General features: G+C 41.2%; 1 protein-coding gene across 1 annotated transcript; it reads right to left on the bottom strand.

The window, feature by feature from the left end:
* Nucleotides 1–2051: 2051 nt before the first annotated feature.
* foxn1 (forkhead box N1) lies at nt 2052–20975 on the bottom strand. Its single transcript, XM_056271221.1, has 9 exons — nt 20761–20975; nt 16046–16186; nt 15067–15363; nt 14637–14744; nt 13799–13917; nt 6301–6397; nt 5630–5837; nt 3956–4420; nt 2052–2593 (listed from the first exon to the last, which is right to left on the bottom strand). The coding sequence occupies exons 2-9, from the start codon at nt 16166–16168 to the stop codon at nt 2325–2327; spliced, it is 1686 nt and encodes a 561-aa protein (XP_056127196.1). The 5' UTR covers nt 16169–16186; nt 20761–20975; the 3' UTR covers nt 2052–2324.
* Nucleotides 20976–21098: the final 123 nt, after the last annotated feature.

Genomic DNA, 21098 nt, shown 5'->3' with positions numbered 1-21098 from the left:
TCAATTTATTGCTTTCATTCATATGACTCCTGCATAGTGTTGTAATAGATAAAACAATGCTTAAATCGTACACTGCTGATCAAAATTTTGGAATCAGTGTTATTGAAGATCTCAAGGCTGCATTTATTTGATCAAAAATACAGAAAAAACAGTTATTGTTTTAAAAAAAATAAAAACGTTTAAAATAACTCTTTTCTATTTTAATATATTTTATATAGTAATTTATTCCTGTGATGGCAAAGCTAAATTTTCAGCATTACAATTTTCAGTGTCACATGATCCTTCGGAAATCATTCTAATATGCTGATTGATGCTCAGGAAAGATTTCTTATTATTAATGAGCAGTGTTGTGGAAAGTTACATTTAAAAGTAATGCATTACAATATTATGTTACTCCCTAAAAAGTAATTGAGTTACTTTTATGGAAAGTAATGTTACGTTACTTTAGCATTTGCTTGTTTTTTAATAGCAAAACAAGGTTTATTTTGGCAGATGTAAAGGCCCTTTCACACCTGTACAGCAGAGAGCACAGCTCAAACACACCTTTCAGCTGTGCTGCCATTCTCGATCGCAGAAAAATAGTACAGGAGATGTTCAACACTCTTACTTCAGCAATAAAAACTCAAAAATGAAACACAAATGTGATGTTTATCTAAAGTCATTTTTTGCTTATTCGTATGGTTGAACTGGATCATCGAAAGTCAGCGGCAAAGGCATTGGTTAATAAAGTGAGATTAAATACATAGTGTATTTGTGTAATTTAACATAATTCATTATTGCTGGTTTGCGTAATATTCTGAGTTTGCATTGTTTGTATTCATTTTTAGGAACACTGAATCTCTTTTTGTGTAAGTGAGATTTAGTCTAGAACTACAATAAGCATGTTATCACAGCGTGCAACGCCTCTGCCTCTTACTCCCGATTTCTCTCAACATGGGGACAGAACGGTCAGTCAATAATTGGGAAAACAAAGTAACTTGTATTACTTATTTGAAAAAGTAACTTTATTGGAAAGATACTTTATTGTAAATTTAAAAGTAATGCATTACTTTACTAGTTACTTGAAAAAAGTAATCTGATTACATAACTCACGTTACTTGTAATGCGTTACCCCAACACTGTTAATGATGGTTCTTTCATACTTTTGATACTTTTTTTCCAGATTCTTTGATGAATTGGAAGTTCCAAAAAACATTTAATTTTTTGTTGTTGTTGTTTGTTTGTTTTCTTAATAGAAGTTGTTGTAACTGTTTTTACTGTAACTTTTGGTCAATTTAATGTGTCCTTGTTAAATAAAAAAATATTGATTTCTTTTTAAAAAAAAACTTACTGACCCCAAACTTTTGAATGGCAAATAGTATAATATAAGATACAACCAAGGGCTATAATAATTATTTACTGTAATAGACATTTACTATATTTTCTAATAACAGCAAAATGCATAAATCTGTTGTATATAATGAATTATAACTCAACTGCCTTGTATGTTGTGAGGTTCAGTTCTGGTAGATAATAGATCAGACCACCTGATGGACTTGAGTAGAAGGCTCTAATTTTTGCTTAATCAAAAATTATGAACCATTTGAAGAATTTTGTCAAACAAAAAATAACTTGCAGAGACAGTAAAAATCCTGCAATTCATGAGATCTGTTTTAACTTACTACAGTGCCTTTAATGTGTATTACTGTGGAAAGACAGTATAAAAAAGAGGCAACTACACCCCCCAGTGGTTCCCAGCGCAGATGCAAACAACAATTTGATTAAAATCTTACCAACTGAAACACTTTTATAGATTTGAAGAAGAAAAAAACACTTGTACAAAAGCAAACAATATTCATATATTGTTGAATTTCAGCAAACTTCAACAAAACAAAAATTTAGGCCACATTAAAGTGATTTTGAGCATTAAATGCTTACAGAACTTTGTGGTCATGTGAATTAATAAAAAAATGCATGGGCAGTTTTATACATTTTATAAATATACATTTTTATATTCATATTCACTAGTTATGACTATAGTATATTTTATCAGGTAGAAATTGTGTGTACAAAATATTTCTTTTCAAAATGTATCCTTAATCCTCATCCAGAAAATGACTCAAACAATCATGGGGTCTTTGAATATTGTTGTGGACAATGGAAGCCTTGGATATAGGTATTGGAATTTATGCATTAAAAACATTAAAGCTAATGTCATTTTTAAAACTCAAGCGCACCATTCAGCATAGAAGTCACACATTTTAGACATTCAAAAATATAACCTTTTCGACTTTGGAAAAAGTAGAGATGGCTCGATGGGATGCTAGTACACAGAGGTTACTTTCTCATAGAAGAGGAATGGGAGTGTTTCCTGAAGAAGAAAGGAGACCTGACATGTTGTCTGTACTGGTGAAAGCGGTTGTGCAGAGCCCGCTGAGATACATCCCAGAAACGCTGCCTTGCATCCCACCTTCAGTCTCCGCTAGACCCTCACAGACCCCCACCCTATCCCGTACTTGACTGGGACTGAGCTGGGGTAGGAAAGGGGTTGAGTCCATAACTACCAGTGAATCCAGAGCGAGGCTGTCATTCCTTAGCTCCTCCCAAAGATTCCCTTTAAACAAAGACAGAGAACATGAACATCAATAGACAGGGGTGCATCCCAATTTGCGCACGTATGCACTATTCTGACGTTTTTAAGTATAAATAGTGCGAGTAGTGTATTCACAATGAAAATTCCAAAAAGAAAAAGTGCACTTTAAATACCCGGATGATGCACTAAATCAGGGATGGGCAACGTTGGTCCTGGAGTGCCGTTCTATATCTATAGTCTTTGGTTTAGCTCCAACCATGAAAAAAACTCACCTGCCTGGAGCCTTAGTGGAAAAACTGAGTGGAAAACTCATGCTTGTCAATCATAGATTTGGAATTTTTTATCTTTTTTTATAATTGTGGAGATGTCCCTAATGTAATATAATTTAATGTACATGTTAATTGTGGAAATTGCTTTTTCTGTCTTCAAAACCGTCATTTTAGTTTTTTTTCTGTTGTGCCTTTAGCTTTTTGTCTTGAATCACGTCATAGGATGTCACAGGACAATTTCAAATGAACGTGAAGATAATTTCCAGCTCAAAACCTTATTTATCTGAAGCAGGTTGACCTTTTCATTTTTATCATATATTTATGTGTTGACTCCTGACCTTATGCTTGCAGTTTAATGCACAAATGTTTGTTTTATTATTCATACCACAACAATACATGTCTTTATAGAAAGTTTATATTATAGTAAAAACGACATAATGATGTCCATTTAAAATTAAGAGACAATTTTATACATGTAATTGTGTCTGGCAACTTGAAAAATGTGTTTCGTTGGGGTCTAAAAAGTTAAAGATTTTTTTTTTTTTTTAAGCATTTCACAGATTTACTGTCACCTACACTATAGTTACACAAATGAACTAAATGCAGGTATTTCCATTCAAATGGATGGAAACAGATAGAAAAGTATTGGGCTTAAAAGATTCCTTATCCTGTGTCTCCCTCTAGTGGACAACAGTAATATCAGAGCTTGGACCCCTATAAGATCATCCTCAATGGATACAGTAAACATTTAAGATACAGCGGTAAAACATTTATAGTACAACTACAGTATATTTTAAATTGATGAAATATAAGTGTAATGTCAGTTCAATATACAGTATGGCAATTTTATTCTATAGCATATTATCAGAGTCGAAAAAAGCTCCACCCCTCTGTGTTTCTGTTGGGTTTTTTTGGCATAGGAATACCAATCTCATTAGAAGGGGGGGGGGGGGGGGGGCACAGGACACACAAATCTGATCTAAACAGTTGCGATACAATAATCTAGATCAGATTCCAATGAGATACACAAATAATCACTGCACTGACAGCGTGAACGCAGCTAAAATTTCTCAACTGCCGAAAACATGACTAATTTTTTCAAACTCAATCTTACCATGTAATTGTAGATCTGTGAGGCTGGGATTTAATGTATCAACATCATTGCTGATTTCTCCATCCAGCAGAAGCTCCTGCATGCTCGCTGTAGTGCTGTGACCAGCCTGCAGGGCAGTGCTGTAGCTTGGTGGGGTGTGTGCTGGTAAGGGGGAATCCAAGCTGCCTGTCCTGGGACTGGAGGGGTGCCCAGCACTGGGCTGATGGGTGACTGGAGAGTAGTATGGGAAAGCTAAAGTGTCTGGAGGTAAGTAGGGGGGAGGCGGGACGACAGTTTGAGAGGGTAAAGGGCTGTAGAGAGACTTCTGATGCAGGACACTAGTATCATGGACAGGTTGGTGTCCGTAGGCAGGATGCATGGCAACTCTTAAGGACTGAGAATGTGTTTGGCTGCTTGGTAGACTGAAGTGAGCTCCAAGAGTCTTCAATTTTTCAGGTCTCTCCCCAAGCAGACGTTCCAGCTCCTCTAAAAAAATGAGCATAATGGGAACTATAAATATATATATATACACACACATTTTAATTTATATATTATAAATATATATTATACAATATAAAAGAAAGTAATATAGTGTAATATATATAAGAAATATAATTTGGGGTCAGTAAGATTTTTAATAAATAAATAATACTTTTATTCAGCAAGGATGCATTACATTGATCGAAAGTACAGTACATTTAATGCACTTTATTTTAAAGAATTCTGAAAAAAAATATCACAAAAATATCAAGCAGGACAACTGTTTGATAATAATAAAAATAAATGTTTCTTGAGCACAAAATAACCGTATTGGGATAATTTGTGAAGGATCATGTGACACTGAAGACTGGAGTAATGTTGCTGAAAATTCATTTTGCCGACACAGGAATAAATTAGATTTTAAAATATATTCACGTACAAAGCCGTTATTTTAAATTGAAATAATATTTCACAATATTACTGTTTTTATTCTATTTTTGATCAAACAAATGCAGCTTTGGTGAGCATAAGAGACTTACTTCTTTCAAAAACAAAAAACCGTACCCCAAACAGGATAGAATTTTATTGAAACATTAAATAAATAAATACATGCAATTTTTTATATAAATATATAATGGCTCAAATAAAATACCTTTCGTTATTCTCTCTTAAAACAGAAATGTTTATAAATACAATGTTCAATCATTTGTTTTATAATTTTTGAGTTTTGAACACTGCAGGTGATCATAAGCATAAAATACATTCACAATAATCATATCGCATATGTGAATTTGAGTAATCTGGGTCATTTTTTGCACTTTTAACTTCCAGACCAACAAATGGGACCTTCAGTGCCGGTCCTACACTTCTGCCGCACTGCATGATGTCCGAGTCCAAAACAGTTATTAAATAAATCATTAAGTATTCAGAAAAATACATTTCCACACGACTCCGCTAAATTTGAATGCACATTTATATTTGCATGTTATAAAAAATATGTTTACATACGCTACTTAAATAATCCGTGGTGCTTTGGGGGCCCTTGCGTAGTTTGCGTAGACCGGAGTTGTGCCAAATTCTGACCCCCGCCGGATTATTACCTTCAGTATAATCGCCAGTATGGGTAGGTTTAGGATTAGGTATGGGGGTATAGTTAGGATTAAGGGGTGGGGTTAGGATTATGCAAACAAATAGAGGGTTGAACCCTCTGCGCACCTGGTCGGGCCATGCTCCTCCGTACAGTCAGCGGATCTTTACGTCTCCACTTGTGAAGTTCCTCCTGCATCTTCTCTACCTTCGCTGGGTTCAGGGCCCACAGGCAGCCCTTTCGAGAGGAGTTCCCATTCTTGTTCTCTACTTTCTCAAAGCACTTGTTTAAAGAGAGGTTGTGTCGGACAGAATTCTTCCAGCCATCAGGTGCTGTCTGAGGAATCACAAATAAAACCTAAGGTTGTGAAGTGGTCTCTAAACTGTTGCGAGGCAGTGGCTAAGGGTATTCTAGGGTGTGCACCGAAAAACAATTAATCTAAAACAGAGATTGTACCAGTCAGTTCTCTAAATAAAGAAAGAAATATCTTTCTTACAACACTTCCCTCAGTGAAGTCAACACTGGATCGGTACAAATCTGCATGTTTACCTATTGATGAGCCAAAATAATGTCACATTGTAAATCCCTTTACCAGCACAGCGCCAAGAGGAGGGTGAATTAACTGATCAGGCATATGATCATGCCATAACAGGTATTTTCCAGGAAGAATGAGGAACAAATCTGTTTACATTCTGTATTTGTTACATTCCTCATGAACAGGCCTCCTCTGTAACTGTTCACTGTAGAACAATGTATATTAGATGTAGTAATTGTTCTGAGAAGTGGTAGAGCAGTTTACCTTGAAGTAGGGGAAATGATCCGTCATGAAGCTGTAGATCTCACTTACTGGTAGACTGCCCGTTTTGCTATTCCTCAGAGCCAGGAAGATGAGAATACTGCAAAGAAGTATATTTAACAATGAAAAATCACCAATCAAACAAGACTATTGTGATGCATTGGTTCTCTTACGAGAGGTTCTCTCGTATTGTAAGCTAGCTTACGCTACAGGAAAGATTCATCTTTTCTGAGAAATTGAAGCCAAAAAATTATCCTATAATTTTGTATCCATTGTCAACGCAGTTCAGCTGCAGCAGACCATGAGCGGGCTAGCTAGCAGCTCATTGGTTCGCTCACAGAGAACTGCTTAAGCCTATGAGGAGACGCGAATGAACTCTCGGCCAATGAGAGTCTGACATGCTCTCATTGCGTCAGAGCCCGCCGAAACGGGCGTGGTCAGAGAGTATAAATTCGCCTCTCAGGCTGCACTGATTTTCATCTCTTCAGCGAGGCTACACGCATCTGCTGATCCTGAGAGAAGCCGCCGTCGTCGAAAAGGCAACTCTAGCGAGCATCTGGGAGACTGAGGAAGCCGGCCGTCTTCGCCACCTTCAGCCGTCCTGCGAGCTAGCGCCATCCGACGGATTTGTATCCTTTTTACGAAAAAGCTTCCTGTATTGTATTGTATCTAAAAGAGCCGAGCGTCTTTGTAAAGATGTCTCGTAAATCTTCCTGCGGTTCTTGCCGCGCTCCCCTCGAGACTGGAGACCGCCACGTCATCTGCGCTCTCTGCCTCGGATTGGAGCACGCCGAGCTCGCCCTCGCCGATGGCGGCTGCGTTCTCTGCGAGGAGATGCCGTTGTCGACCCTGCGGGCTCGACTTCAGGCCACTAAAGTTGCTTCCGCGCCGCCTCTGACTTCGCCGCGGAAGAAGAAACGCCGCTCTCAGAGGCCGCCGGAACCCCAGCTGGAAGCGTTCATCCCGCCGGAGCCTGTCGCCTCCCGCTCTCCTTCTCCACCGCTTCCGGACGTACAGTTGCCACCGAGTGCCGCTCTGTCGCCTCCGATGATGCCGCGGAAATCAAGGAAACCTGTTCGCTTCTCGCTTCAGACAGTGAGGAGTGGTCCGGTTCTCACGCCTCCTCGGCCCGAGAATCCTCTGGGACCCGCGCTGGAATCGAGGAGGAATTAGTGCGCCTCCTCTCACAGGCCGTCGAACGCCTCGGGCTCGATTGGTCCCCTCCCCCCGAGCAGACCATCAACCGTATGAACGGCAGCTACTTCCGCCAGCGCTCGACTCCCGTCACTAAACGGGCCGCGCCCTTCCTGCCTGAACTGCACGCGGAACTCACGAAGTCCTGGAATGCCCCGCTCTCTACCAGAACTCGCTCTGACTCTTCCGCCCCGCTTCGCGTTGTGGACGGAGCCACAGAAAAGGGCTAACTCTCCATTCCCCCTGTAGAGGACCTGGTCGCCGCACATTTATGCCCGCCTTCCACGAGATGGCGCTCATCACCTGTGCTTCCCTCTAAAGCCTGCAAAGCGACTTCGAGCTTTCACGCCCGCGCTTACTCAGCCGCCGGCCAAGCAGCCTCTGCACTCCACTCCATGTCCGTCCTTCAGATTCTACAGGGCGATTTACTTCGTGAATGGGACGAGAGCGGAAAAAATCCCCCCTTAGTCGCGGATTTGAGGAGCGCCACGGACATTGCCCTTCGCGCTACAAAATCTGCTGCTCAAGCCCTGGGGAAATGCATGGCCGCCATTTGTGTGTCTGAAAGACATTTGTGGCTCACACTCGCCGACATGGGAGATTCTGAGCGCGCCGCCTTTCTCAACGCCCCGCTCTCTCCATCCGGCCTCTTCGGATCTGCTGTCACGGGTATCGTTGACCGTTTCTCCGAAGTGCAGAAAGCCTCCCAGGCCATGAATCTTTTTCTGCCTCGTCGCGCTAGCTCCTCTGCAGGCCGCTCACGTGACCAGCCTCCTGCACGAGCCCCGCCCCAGCGCCCAGCTCAGCACAGTCAGACTTCTCAGCGACGCCAGGGTGGCCGCCCTCGTTCTCGCTCTGACAGCCGCCAGAGACCGCCGCCTCCCCGGGGGCCTCGGCCCAGGATCACGCTGAAACCTGATCACTCGAAGTCTGCCTAGCACAGCTGAGGAAAAGACGGCGCTCTCCCGCCGCGGCCGGACCGCCGTCAAAGTTTCGCCCTCTGTTAGTCCCCGCTCACGCGGCTACTACAGCAGTGTTCCCCCGCCATTACCAAGCCGGTCCCTTTTCCCGCTTGCATGAGCACAAACGCCGTTTTCACGGCGACCCAGAGAAATCTAAAAAAGAGCATAAAAGCCTCATGTGTAGAAAATGTGCCCACAACACTGTGTTCACTCATACACAAAAGCATTTCAGTTCCCGTGTGTCTCACAGAGCCAACTCTCATAAAGCGGTTCCAACCCGCTCGAGTTTCAGAGTGCATAAGCGCGCCCACGAGCCCGTGTGCGCGTCCCACCTCTGCTCACTCTGTTACACGGCCCTTAAACTCCTCTCTGAGTGTAAGTCCCGCTGTCATAAACACTATGAGCGCGCCCGCGCAGCCCGCTATGTGCAGCAACGGGGACCATGTAGCCATTCTCCCCTTAGCGTTACGCTTCAAAGCGTGGGAAGCTATTCCGGGAATTTCCCAGTGGGTGCTAAACACAATAAGGCTAGGCTATCGCTTACAGTTTCACCGCCGCCCTCCACGTTTCCGAGCGCGGCTAGAAACTATTGTGAACCCAGAAGCAGTGACTCTGCTCCGTTCAGAGATAGCAAAACTATTGTGCAACAGGGCTATAGAGGGAGTTCCTCTATCTATGAGCGAGTCGGGGTTTTACGGCCGTTATTTTCTGGTTCCAAAGAAAGACGGCGGCCTCAGACCAATCTTAGACCTCAGATTTCTGAACAAAGTTCTCATGAAGAGACCGTTCAAAATGCTCACTATCAGAAAACTCCTCGCGCACGTGCGCCAGGGGGACTGGTTCATTTTACTAGATCTGAAAGATGCTTACTTTCAGATTCAGATAAATCCCCTTCACAGGCCATTCTTACGTTTCGCCTTCGAAGGCCAGGTTTATCAATACACCGTCCTCCCGTTCGGCTTATCCCTAGCACCCCGCACGTTCACGAAGTGCATGGATGCCGCGCTCGCCCCCCTGCGGAGTCAGGGGCTGCGAATACTGAACTATTTGGACGACTGGCTGATTTTGGCACAATCACAGAGAGAGCTACTGTCTCATCGTACAGTTCTCCTCGACCATCTGAAAGCTTTGGGCCTCTCTGTCAACTGGACAAAGAGCGCACTACAACCCAGTCAGACTATCTCCTTCTTGGGTATAGAGCTAGACTCGGTCACAATGACGGCTCGTCTGTCAACACAGCGCGCGCGCCGTGTTCAGCGTCTCGCCGCATCTTTTCAGATGAACAGACTCACACCTCTGAAAACTTTTCAGAAGGCGTTGGGTTACATGGCCTCAGCCTCCGCGGTGCTCCAGCTGGGGTTACTGCGCATGCACCCGCTTCAGCTCTGGTTGAAGAGACGTGTGTCTCACCGCGCGTGGACCACGGGCCGCCAGCTGATAAAGGTAACGCAGACCTGTATCACAGCTCTGCAGCCATGGACCGTGGCAGAATGGTTTCAGCAGGGCGTTTCCATGGGGACCTTTTCTCGCCGAAAAGTCATCTCGACAGACGCATCCAACACGGGTTGGGGTGCGGTCTGCGAGGGCTCACCGGCCTTCGGCCCCTGGTCAGCTCAGGAGAGTCTCCTCCACATAAACTGTTTTTGAGATGCTGGCGGTCGAGAACGCGCTTACGCGCTTTCTTCCGCGCATTCACGGTCACCACGTGCTGATCCGTTTGGACAATATAGCCGTGGTCTCCAATCTAAACCGTCAGGGCGGAGTCAGATCCAGGAATCTCTTCCAGCTGACAGAACGCATCTTAGCTTGGTCTCAGTGTCACCTGCTCTCGCTCAGAGCGACGCATGTGCCGGGTCATCTGAACGACGGTCCAGACAGTCTGTCCAGGAACCCCATTCCCCCCGGGGAATGGTCCCTGCACACTCTTACAGTCCAAAAGCTGTGGCGAATATTCGGCAGAGCAGAGGTGGACCTCTTCGCCTCAGAAGAGAACACCCACTGCCCAATATTTTTCTCAAAGAGCAAGGACGCGCTAGCCCAGACCTGGCCCAGCCGCCCGCTTTATGCATTCCCTCCGGTTTCTCTGCTACCACAGGTGCTTCAGAGAATCAGGGAAACACGCCACTCGGTGCTCCTCATAGCCCCGCGTTGGGAGGGTCAGACTTGGTTTCCGGAGCTCACTCAGCTGTCACAGACAGCCCTGTGGCCCATTCCAGTCAGAGCAGATCTCCTCTCCCAAGCTCGCGGCACGATCTGGCATCCCCACCCAGAGCGCTGGGCGCTACATGCGTGGTTGATCAACGACTACCCGTCGCTTTGCCAGAGGGAGTGTTAAACACGATCACGCAGGCTAGGGCGGCTTCTACTAGAAGGCTCTATGCGTCTAAATGGTCTGTGTTCTCTAAATGGTGCACCGACAGAAATTTGGACCCACGGTCATGCGAGGTCCCTTCCTTGCTAGTTTTTCTCCAAGAGATGTTGGACAAGGGCAGGTCCCCGTCCACTCTCAAGGTGTATGTGGCAGCCGTCGCAGCGTTCGTTGAACCCCGGCGCAGCCAGTCACTGGGCAAAGAGGGCTTGGTCATCCGCTTCCTCAGGGGAGCTAGAAGGATGAACCCCCCGCGCCCCCCTTCGGTGCCGATTTGGGACCTTTCCATAGTTCTCGAAGCTATGAAAGCCCCCCCATTAGAACCGCTAAACACCGTGGACCTCAAATACCTTTCGCTCAAAACCGTTTTTCTGCTCACGCTCGCGTCAGTAAAACGTGTGGGAGACCTTCACGCGCTGTCCAGTATCGCTTCCTGTCTCGAGTTTGGGCCCAATGACTCCTTAGTCGTTCTCAAACCTAGACATGGTTATGTCCCAAAAGCGATTGGTACCCCGTTCAGGGCACAAGTTATTTCCCTATCGGCTCTGCCTGCTTCCGATAGCGAATCTGACTCTAATCTCCTGTGTCCGGTCAGGGCCCTGAGATTATACATTACTCGCACTGCTCCGGTCAGACGATCTGAGGAGCTTTTCGTTTCGTTCGGTGGGCGCACCAAGGGGTTGGCCGCCTCGAAACAGACTCTATCCAGATGGATAGTTGATGCCATTGCAGCCGCATACGCATCAAAAGACCTGCCATGCCCTCTGGGCATCAGGGCTCATTCCACTAAAGGCATGGCCTCATCGTGGGCATGGTCCAGCGGAATTTCCATTCATGACATTTGTGTGGCAGCGGGATGGGCTTCCCCCTCCACCTTTGTCAGATTTTACAATCTGGAAGTTCCCGCCTTGCAGGCTAAACTACTAGCAGTCTAGTAGGTTACAGCTCTTCTGGTTGAGCTGCACTATAGGGAATTATTCACTCAGACCGGTTTCGCTCTGTCCCTCTCTATCATGTGCTTATGTACTACACAATCTCCGGCCCGTTCTGCTGACCTTTGTCACAGGTACATATATTTATTCCCACTCATAAGGGTTCCCCGGGGTCTCCCCTGGGACTCATAGTGGATGCTTAGCACGCACGGCGTTGACCAGGTGTTCCCGTAGCGTAAGCTAGCTTACGCAATAAGAGAGAACCTCTCGTAAGAGAACGAATCGGTTACCTAACGTAACCTCGGTTCTCTCTAGATGAGGGAACGAGTATTGCGTTCCTGGCCGTGCTTGTGCTACTAGCGTTCTCGCTTCATTCTATGAAAACCAGTGTTTACAGCCTGAGAGGCGAATTTATACTCTCTGACCACGCCCGTTTCGGCCGGCTCTGACGCAATGAGAGCATGTCAGACTCTCATTGGCCGAGAGTTCATAAGCGTCTCCTCATAGGCTTAAGCAGTTCTCTGTGAGCGAACCAATGAGCTGCTAGCTAGCCCGCTCATGGTCTGCTGCAGCTGAACTGCGTTGACAATGGATACAAAATTATAGGATAATTTTTGGGCTTCAATTTCTCAGAAAAGATGAATCTTTCCCGTAGCATAAGCTAGCTTACGCAATACTCGTTCCCTCATCTAGAGAGAACCGAGGTTACGTTAGGTAACCGATTCGTTTATTTTGATTTGTTTGGAAGTATTGTCAGTTGTGACCATGTTTTTTTTATGCTTTTACATATGCGCTTGGCTGGCACTTGCCAAAGTGACAGTGCACTGCATTCACATACATTGTATTAGTATGTGGTATAGTAAATAATTTAATCTTTTCATAACAGATGACTGATTGTGGTTTAGCAGTTGTCAGCAGTTTAGTTATACTTTTTTATTTGTAACTACATCTGTATAAATATTTGTTGTTCGTCATTTAAAGGGGTGGTTGATTATGATTTCCCTTTTCTAACTTTAGTTAGTGTGTAAGGTTGCTGTTTGAGCATAAACAACAACTGCAAAGTAACGACGCTTAAAGTTCAAAGCAAAGGGAGATATTGGAACACGAATTATAGATTATCAAGATAGAGTGCTAATCAATGACTAGAAGATAACTACACATAAGCTACATAAATTCATCTACTAAGTTACTAACCATTCAGAAATGTTGTCTATGTTGTCACTTCTTCTTGAGTCTCTCCATCTTTCTGACTCCGGATTGAACATAAAAGGCTAAAAGTTTTTGAAATTTTCAGTGCATGTCTGTGTGAGGTAATTGAAGCTGCTAAGAAGCTCTGCCCTCTGTGCCGGGAGCAGCAGCTCATTTGCATTTAAAGGGACAGACACAAAAACGGTGCGTTTTTGCTTACCCTCAAAAAGTGACAACTTTAACATGTTATATAAAAATATCTGTGGGGTATTTTGAGCTAAAACTTCACATACACACTCTGGGGACATCAGAGATTTATTTTACATCTTGTGAAAAGGGCATTATACCACCCTTAATAAGTATCATTTGATATATTAAGTGTCAAAATTTTTACATGCTAGATATTGGTTTTCATGATTTTTTACATGACGCTGCACATATTTACACTCAGCTGATATTTAGATCAATGGCATGATTGTAAGTGTGATGCTGCGTTTAACATTTAAAACATTAACATTTTAAATAGAATGGCAGTTATGTTGTAAATTTCTGAACGAATCAGTGTTTTCTCAGTGACTCAGTGGCGCCAATACACAATACAGTAACACTATTTTTCATAGACGTATTTACGTTTAATACAATATATATAAATGTGTTATTCCATTCATCACTTTATAGATTTATATTGGCCAATTATGGTAGCCCAAGCAAGTGACAAACATTTAAACATGGTACTTGTTGTATAATATGTTGGGCCCTGAGACTATTTAGAACTAACAGGTTTCAGATGACGTTTCAGAAAATGATCTATTTTTGAATATATGTCTTAGATAATACAGGTAGGTGCAAATACATACCTGTAAGAGTAGACGGGTTTAGGGTAGAGTGTCTGGGCAGAATTGTCTTGAGATGTTTGTGATGAGAGGCTTTGGCTATAGTAGTGAGAAACCGTGTCTATTCCTCTTGAAGAATAAAACTAGAGACAGTACATACACACAAAAAATAACTCTTTAATTTTAAAAAGTGTAATTGTGTAAAACGTATATTATTTTTAGTGTTGTCAAATCGATTAATCGTGATTAATTGCATGTAACAAAAGTTTGTAAATATAATATATATATATATATATATACATATACAGTATATGTTTGTGTGTGTGTATACATATATGTATATACAGTATATATATATATATATATATATATACTGTATATATACACACAAACGTTTGTTATTTGTGATTAATCGCGATTAATCGATTTGTCAGCACTAATTATTTTTGCTTGTTTATATATACTATACTACACCCATGTTCAACAAGAGTGAATCTTTGTTATTTGTCAGTCTTAGGATGTAGTAGAACTTTCTGCCAATGTTTTGACTGAACATGCGTCCAAAACCTGTTATCATTTGATCATTTCTACCTTCTTACACATACCAAAGTTTACCTACAGTAGTCATATCAACTTACATATACACTACCGTTCAAAGTTTGGGGTCAGTAAGATTTTATTTTTTTATTCACTAAGGATGCATTAAATTGATAAAAAGACTTTTATAATGTCACAATATATTTCTATTTCAAATAATCCTGAAATGAGAAATGCAAACTTGAGCATATGAGAAAAAAAAAAACATTAACACACTTTTGAACGGTATAGTGTATCAGTATATCACACATTCTTTCAGGAGTACCTGATGTTGTAGAGGACTGATGGCACTGTACGTCTGATGATTAACTGATGTGTAGTCGGGAGGATCTTCAGAGCTCATCTGAGGCTCACTGTAGGGGTGTTGAGTTCCCTGCCCCAAGAGCAGACCATGATTTACTTAGTTCTAACATATCATATGTTAATGCTTCTTTAGAAAGTGTAATAAGGACATCTGCTTGCACATCTGCCTGGCAGGTCTTCTTCTTTCCATGTCTTTTGCCCCTGGCCTAAATATGGTGGCAAGAATTTAAAAGAGCCTTCAAGGTTATACATATAACCTTGAAGGCCTTTTTAAACGAAATCCAAGATAACTAAATACTGTGCAAATTCCTTTAAAATGGGAAATGTTTTCTTTGTTTTTTATCTGAAAAAGAAATTAAAAAAATTCTGTTTGAACAATCACTCAGTCTCACCATGATGCCAGTCGTCTCCACATTAGTGCTTAATGGACTCCAAGAGGATTGTTCCTCCAATCCATCGGCCGTGGTGAGTTTCCCAGCCAGTCCAGGTCTTCTGAGACAACTGAAGGTTTGAACCTCACCGATGGCCCCTTCACTGCATTGACGTCTGTAAGGATGGTAGTGATAGTTTTCCGTCAGGCCAGACTCTTGTTCAACGGGGCTTCCGTCTATACTGTGTCTACGAAAGCGCTCGGCAATAGCACTCTTCTGCCTGTAGGGAAACCCCTCTCCAACATTGCTCTGGTGACACTAGATTGAACAACAAAATAATGCAAAAACACTATAAAACATGCATATTAGCTCACCAATATGAAATTTTCCTAGAACCTAAAATTGCCTAATACATGCAACACCTATAGGCCATTCCATGTAAAGCAACACTGCAGTTTTATTTCTAATTAATGCACTCTTTAACATAAAGCAGTTTTCCAAGTGGAAATGCTGTAGCACGTAAAGATCTTTGATCTGCTAAAGAGCCCATAAATGCATTTAATGTGACATACAGCCTTCCCTAGGGGCCATAATTAATTAATATTTAATGAAAAGGATTTGGTAAAAAGGCAGGATGAAATCCTCCTATTTCTGCCGCAGGGTCTTGTGTCCTTGAATAGTGCCTTGTGCGGAGGTTCATGTCCTCATCAAAAAGTAATAATTATGACACTGTCGTAATGAGAGCAGATGGCAGGCAGCGGTTTCTAAGAAGCGGCAACTACAGAACAGTGTATAGATCAATCATCCATTCATCTATCCATCTATCTATCTATCTATCTATCTATCTATCTATCTATCTATCTATCTATCTATCTATCTGTCTGTATATCTATATATATATATCTGCCTGTCTGTCTGTCTGTCTGTCTATGTATCGTTCTGTGTTTCTAAATTGATTAAAAACAAATGTTTTAAAATTAATAAATTAAATTATTAATACCTGTGACTCTGGCATCTGAAAGCAGGGCGACCCAAGAGGGTCAAAGGATTGTAGTTCACAAGGTGAAGGAATTGGTGAGCTGCTGCTGCTGCTTAAAGACAGGCCATGGGACTCAGAGGACATCGTCCCTTCAACCTGCCTCTTTAAAACAACACAACAGTTCATCAGGTTTTTAGCCTTATTTGTAGATAGAAAGATAAATCAAACAGATGTAATATGCAAATGTGATCCCTTAAGCTACTGTAAGAATAAAAGCATGTAAAACATGGCACAATATACCCTCAAACATTTACACTAAAGTGTCTGGGGCTGTGGTTTTAAAGATAAAAAATTATGCCATATAATGCTATCATGTTTCATGACATACATATACAATAAAAATCAACCTCATGTTTTTTTTCCCTCAGACATTATGTCATAAAGGTATTTTCCATGTCTCCAAACAATCTCTCTAGCTATTTGGCCTTTGAGCAAACCTACAGTCTTACGGGTCGTAACTGTGTAACTCCGTCTAGTAAGCATTTTCCATAACATTGATGGTCCATGTTCCCTGTTGAAGTGAAAAAGGTCCAAAATGCTGTATATATCATTGCCCTGGCTGCTATCTGATCATAAACAGGTAAAACATAAGGCCACATAAGTATCTGGTATTCCTGGAAATTCAGGCTACTCTCATTTACTGTCAGCAGACAGTGCTGTTTGAGCCGAAAACTCATTAAAATCACCAACAAACCATGAAGGAGAAGCAGAAGTGTGTTAGTGACATGAAATGGAGATGGGGGAGTTTTGCTCCATCTGAAACATAGAGTGTAATTCAGTACTGGAGAGGAAGTTGAGCTGGCCTTTATGGTTCATCACTGTGACTTTTAAACTGATCCTTTGACCTGTTACGGTCGAGATACAGGCCATTTCCACTCTTGAGAGAAAACAGCTGAGTATACCACGCAAAAAGGTTATTGGGTGCTTATGTGTTTAAACGATTAGGCAAGCAAATGAGGTATGATAACCGGAATTTAATGCTACATAATTTTAAAGTATATGTTTTTTTGAAGTCTGTTTTACTGTAAACAATCATATAACTACATTTTGTATTTCAAAAATTTTACTCAGCTCTTTGGAATACTTGATTTTGATTGGTCATCTGCAGTCCAGCCTCATAACTGATATTGTTGTGTTGCTGTGCTCGTCTTGTCGCTAAACTGATTGTTTTGTACATTGTAGTGGACAATTTTTTCTTAGCGGAATCCTTAAGATAAGATACAGGTAAGATAAAGAAATGTATGAATTTAAAGCAATTATATTACAAAATAAACAGCATGTTCTGAACAAAGACTAAAAAGAAATACAATTTCTGAATGCATAAATGTATGTTCTGAATATAGTGTGTAAAATGGATACATACAAATCTTAAACAGCAAAAATGTGATTTATGAAAAATAAAACTGATGGTTTTAAAGTCTTATTTAGGAGTGTTTAGCCAATAGGAAGTAGTTACTGCATGATTAGATTCAAGTTAAAATGTCACTGCTTTGAGGGTCAGTTTAATCAAGTCAGTGAAATCACTAAATAAAATGGAACCAAATGAGATCTTGCTCCTTTTAATACATCCACTGGGATGGAGCTACAATTTTACTTGATTTATTTAAAAAGGGCAAATTCATTTATTCCTGCATGGAACCAGGTCGTTCTTCATAAAGAGCTTTACTACTACTTTTGGATCAACCAAATACTGCTTAAAGCAGTGTTTAAAAAAAAAAAAAAAAAATTATATATTTAATAATAGTTGATCGTGTTGCGCGCTATTTAAGTTTTAATGCACAATTTTTTATATATGATATATTGAGAAGCTCAAGAAAATTCACATGATGAACATGTTCCGTTTTCCATTAGCATCGAGCAAAGGTCAGAATGCTGACTGAGGTCAGTAAGCCATGCTATATAATCCTCTAATACAAGATAAAAAAGAAGATAAAGTGTGTGTGCATGCGTGTTCTTGTTTAACCTACACTGAGAGGACCAAATGTCCCCACAAATAGTAAAATGTGAACATTTGGTCTGGTCCCAAGATATAAAGAAAACATGTGTGTATACAGTATGTGTGTGCAATATCCACAATCCTTGTGGGGAAATGTTTTGGTCCACATTAGGTAACCAGCTTTTAAGTGGATTTTTTTGAAAATGTAAATGCAGAAAGTGTTGTGTGTTGGGTAGGTTTAGGGGTCGGGTTAGTGTAAGGGGATAGAAAATACAGTTTGTAAAATATAAAAATCTTTACGTCTATGAGAAGTGCCCACAAAACATGGAAACCAGTGTGTGTGTGTGTGTGTGTGTGTGTGTGTGTGTGTGTGTGTATGTGTGCTCTTGTTTTTATTACATTGTGAGGACCAAATGTCCCCACAAGAATAGTAAAACGTGAAATCACCTACATTGTGAGGACTAGCCAATGCTCCCCACAAGGGAAATTGATTAATGAAAATACTTAATAATGTTTTTTAGAAAATGTAAAAGAGCAGAAAGTTTTCTGTGATGGGTAGGTTTAGGGGTAGGGTTAGTGTAAGGGGACAGAATATACAGTTTGTACAGTATAAAAACCAGTACGTCTATGGAGAGTCCCCACAAAGATAGTGGACCAGACGTGTGTGTGTGTGACTGAAAAGATCATCTTGAGTGAGTAAGAATAAAAATGCTGAAACAGGTATAAATGTAAAAGTACTTCATTTCAAGACTCCTTCCTCTCTCAATATGATCACATTTATCTCACTTTGATCTGGTCTCTTGCATGTCTATACAGCCCCACCCGTGCACTCTCACCACACTTGAGTGGCATTTCAAATGGACTGTGCATCTTCCTTTACACCGTCATCCATCAAGTAATTGGTAGGATTTCTTCCCGTATGTCTACAATAGCACTTTCACTCCACTTCAGTGGAAACACATCTGAGCGTTTAAAAAAAAAACAGTACTTTACTTCCTTAAATGTGGTCAAATGGCAGAATCCTCTCTAAAGGCACATTGATGCTGCTGTTTTCCAATCAATGAAAGTAAATGGTGACCAGGAGCTGTCAGATTTTTTTTTTTTTTTTAAAGGACCATAAAAGTAGTCCAAATCCAAAGTAGTTCTAGTGTACTTATTCTAAGTCTTTGGAAGCCACATAATATGAAGAATAAGCCCCAACATTTTTTTTTTCCAAGATTTTAAAGGGAAAGATTGTGTATTTTGAAGTTTGACAGCCCCTGGTCACCATGCACTTTCATTATGTGGAAATAAGCAGTGTCAACATTCTGACTAACTGATCTACTTTTATGTTCCCCAGGGGAAAGAAAATCATAAAGGTTTTTAATGACATGAGGGTGAGTAAACAATGACAGGATTGTCATTTTTAATGCACACTAGATATTTAAGATCACCGTCCAGCTTAAATGGAAATCCTAGAGATGAAAAACATTGGAGCCAGGAACTTTGGAGCTTTGAACGTGCCTTTGCAAATCTTATAATGAAGGTTTCTGAAAATCGGTTTAATACTATTGTAAACATTGATAAAATGTGATTGATGTGATGAAATTAGAAAGCATACAAGTAAACCCTGCACCTGACAGAAATACTTGTTAAGTTGTATACCCTATAATATATAAATACAACATTGAATATAAATATTGTTTTTTGTATAATATTTATATTAAATATAAATATGAACATTAAATATGACAATAAATACAAGATTATCATTAATTATATTACTAAAATTTGTCCTTATCTATTTGCACATATAGCTTTATCTGATCAGTGAATTAATGACTGTCCAAATTACTTCAAATAAATTAGACAGATACAAAACCATCAGCATTATTTTGATGATAATAAAAATAATAAAAAAACTCAATTAACACTCAAGGAATGTATGACAAGGTTGCTAGATCACAGCTGGAAACCATATCTGTGATCATACATTTGTAACATTACTCATTAAATAATGAATCACATTCATCTAATAGCTTGCGCCTTGTAAAATAAATCTCAGCTCAGCTCTGAGATTTTAACTGGGAATTTGTAAAAGGCTCAGTCCATTTGGCCCCCAGCCAACCTATGGGAGCCACACACCCACAGGGGACAGACCTGCTGCAACAGGTTTTCCAATACACACATGTGCACACGTGTTTGCACAGCTACACACACTTGGGTCACTGGCAGCTGGGATCATAATGAGAACATATTTTAAATGTTATATCAGACCCATCCATAATCATAACCCGGAGAGAATTGGCGGTTTGCCGAACTTCAGCACCCAGAGGGAAACGACCCTGCTGCACCTGCCCTGCCCTCTTTCTCGTTCTCTCTCTCTCCTGTATCCCTCTCTTCTTCTCTTATGAATTTCAGCGGAGATTTCATCCAGGTGGAGACAAGCCTAACAAGGAGCCTGAGGGACATTTCTTGATGCCTTATTTATTGGTGCCAAAAGGGATACAGTTGTACAATAGTATCTGTGTAAATGAAAAGTAAGATCCCACAGATGTTTACACATGTGTACGCCTTTAATTTTGGACTTCTTAGCTCAGGTCTATCTCTTCTAGCATGTTATTTTGCTGTCAATGAAACCTTTATCACAATGTTGATCCTGGTATGTACCAGATGCAGAAAAATGATAGCTTGCAGAGATGACTTTGGAGTGCATATTAAGTAAAAAAAAAAAAAAAAAAAAAAAAAAAAAAAAACTTACCGCTGTGTGTGCTGCTTCCAGGCCCAGGTTGTAAATCTAAGACAGTCAGAGTCCACACAGATACCTGCAAACCAGCTGTAGATCTCCTCAGAAATCTCTCTCTGAGTTTCCTCTCTGAGTTGCTTTTATAGTGACTGACTGACTGACTGCTGACAAGAAAAACAACTGAGACAGATATCTGTAGAGAGTGAGAGAGAAAGAGTGAGGGAGGGAGGGAAAATGAATGTCAATGCAGGTGAATTTTTGCCCTACCCTCCTAGTGAACCTGGGAGGCAGAACCACGGCCCTCCTCAGCTGCTGTATTAAAATCATATTCTAATGTGAATGGCAGATGGCAA

Source organism: Rhinichthys klamathensis, unplaced genomic scaffold, assembly GCF_029890125.1.
Source record: "Rhinichthys klamathensis goyatoka isolate OS25496 unplaced genomic scaffold, OSU_Roscu_1.1 h1tg000311l_1, whole genome shotgun sequence".
NCBI lineage: Eukaryota > Metazoa > Chordata > Actinopteri > Cypriniformes > Leuciscidae > Rhinichthys > Rhinichthys klamathensis.
Note: the sequence above shows the minus strand (reverse complement) of the source record. Positions and strands in the feature narration are given on the sequence as shown.

What these genes read in the sequence shown, in the direction of transcription:
- foxn1 (XM_056271221.1), bottom strand. Translation starts at nt 16,168, where the DNA reads ATGTCCTCTGAGTCCCATGGCCTGTCTTTAAGCAGCAGCAGCAGCTCA. An exon ending in TGGAGACGACTGGCATCATG is followed by an intron (nt 14,745 to 15,066) that starts GTGAGACTGAGT and finishes CTCTTGGGGCAG; the next exon opens with GGAACTCAACACCCCTACAG. An exon ending in ATCATTTCCCCTACTTCAAG is followed by an intron (nt 5,838 to 6,300) that starts GTAAACTGCTCT and finishes GTGATTCCTCAG; the next exon opens with ACAGCACCTGATGGCTGGAA.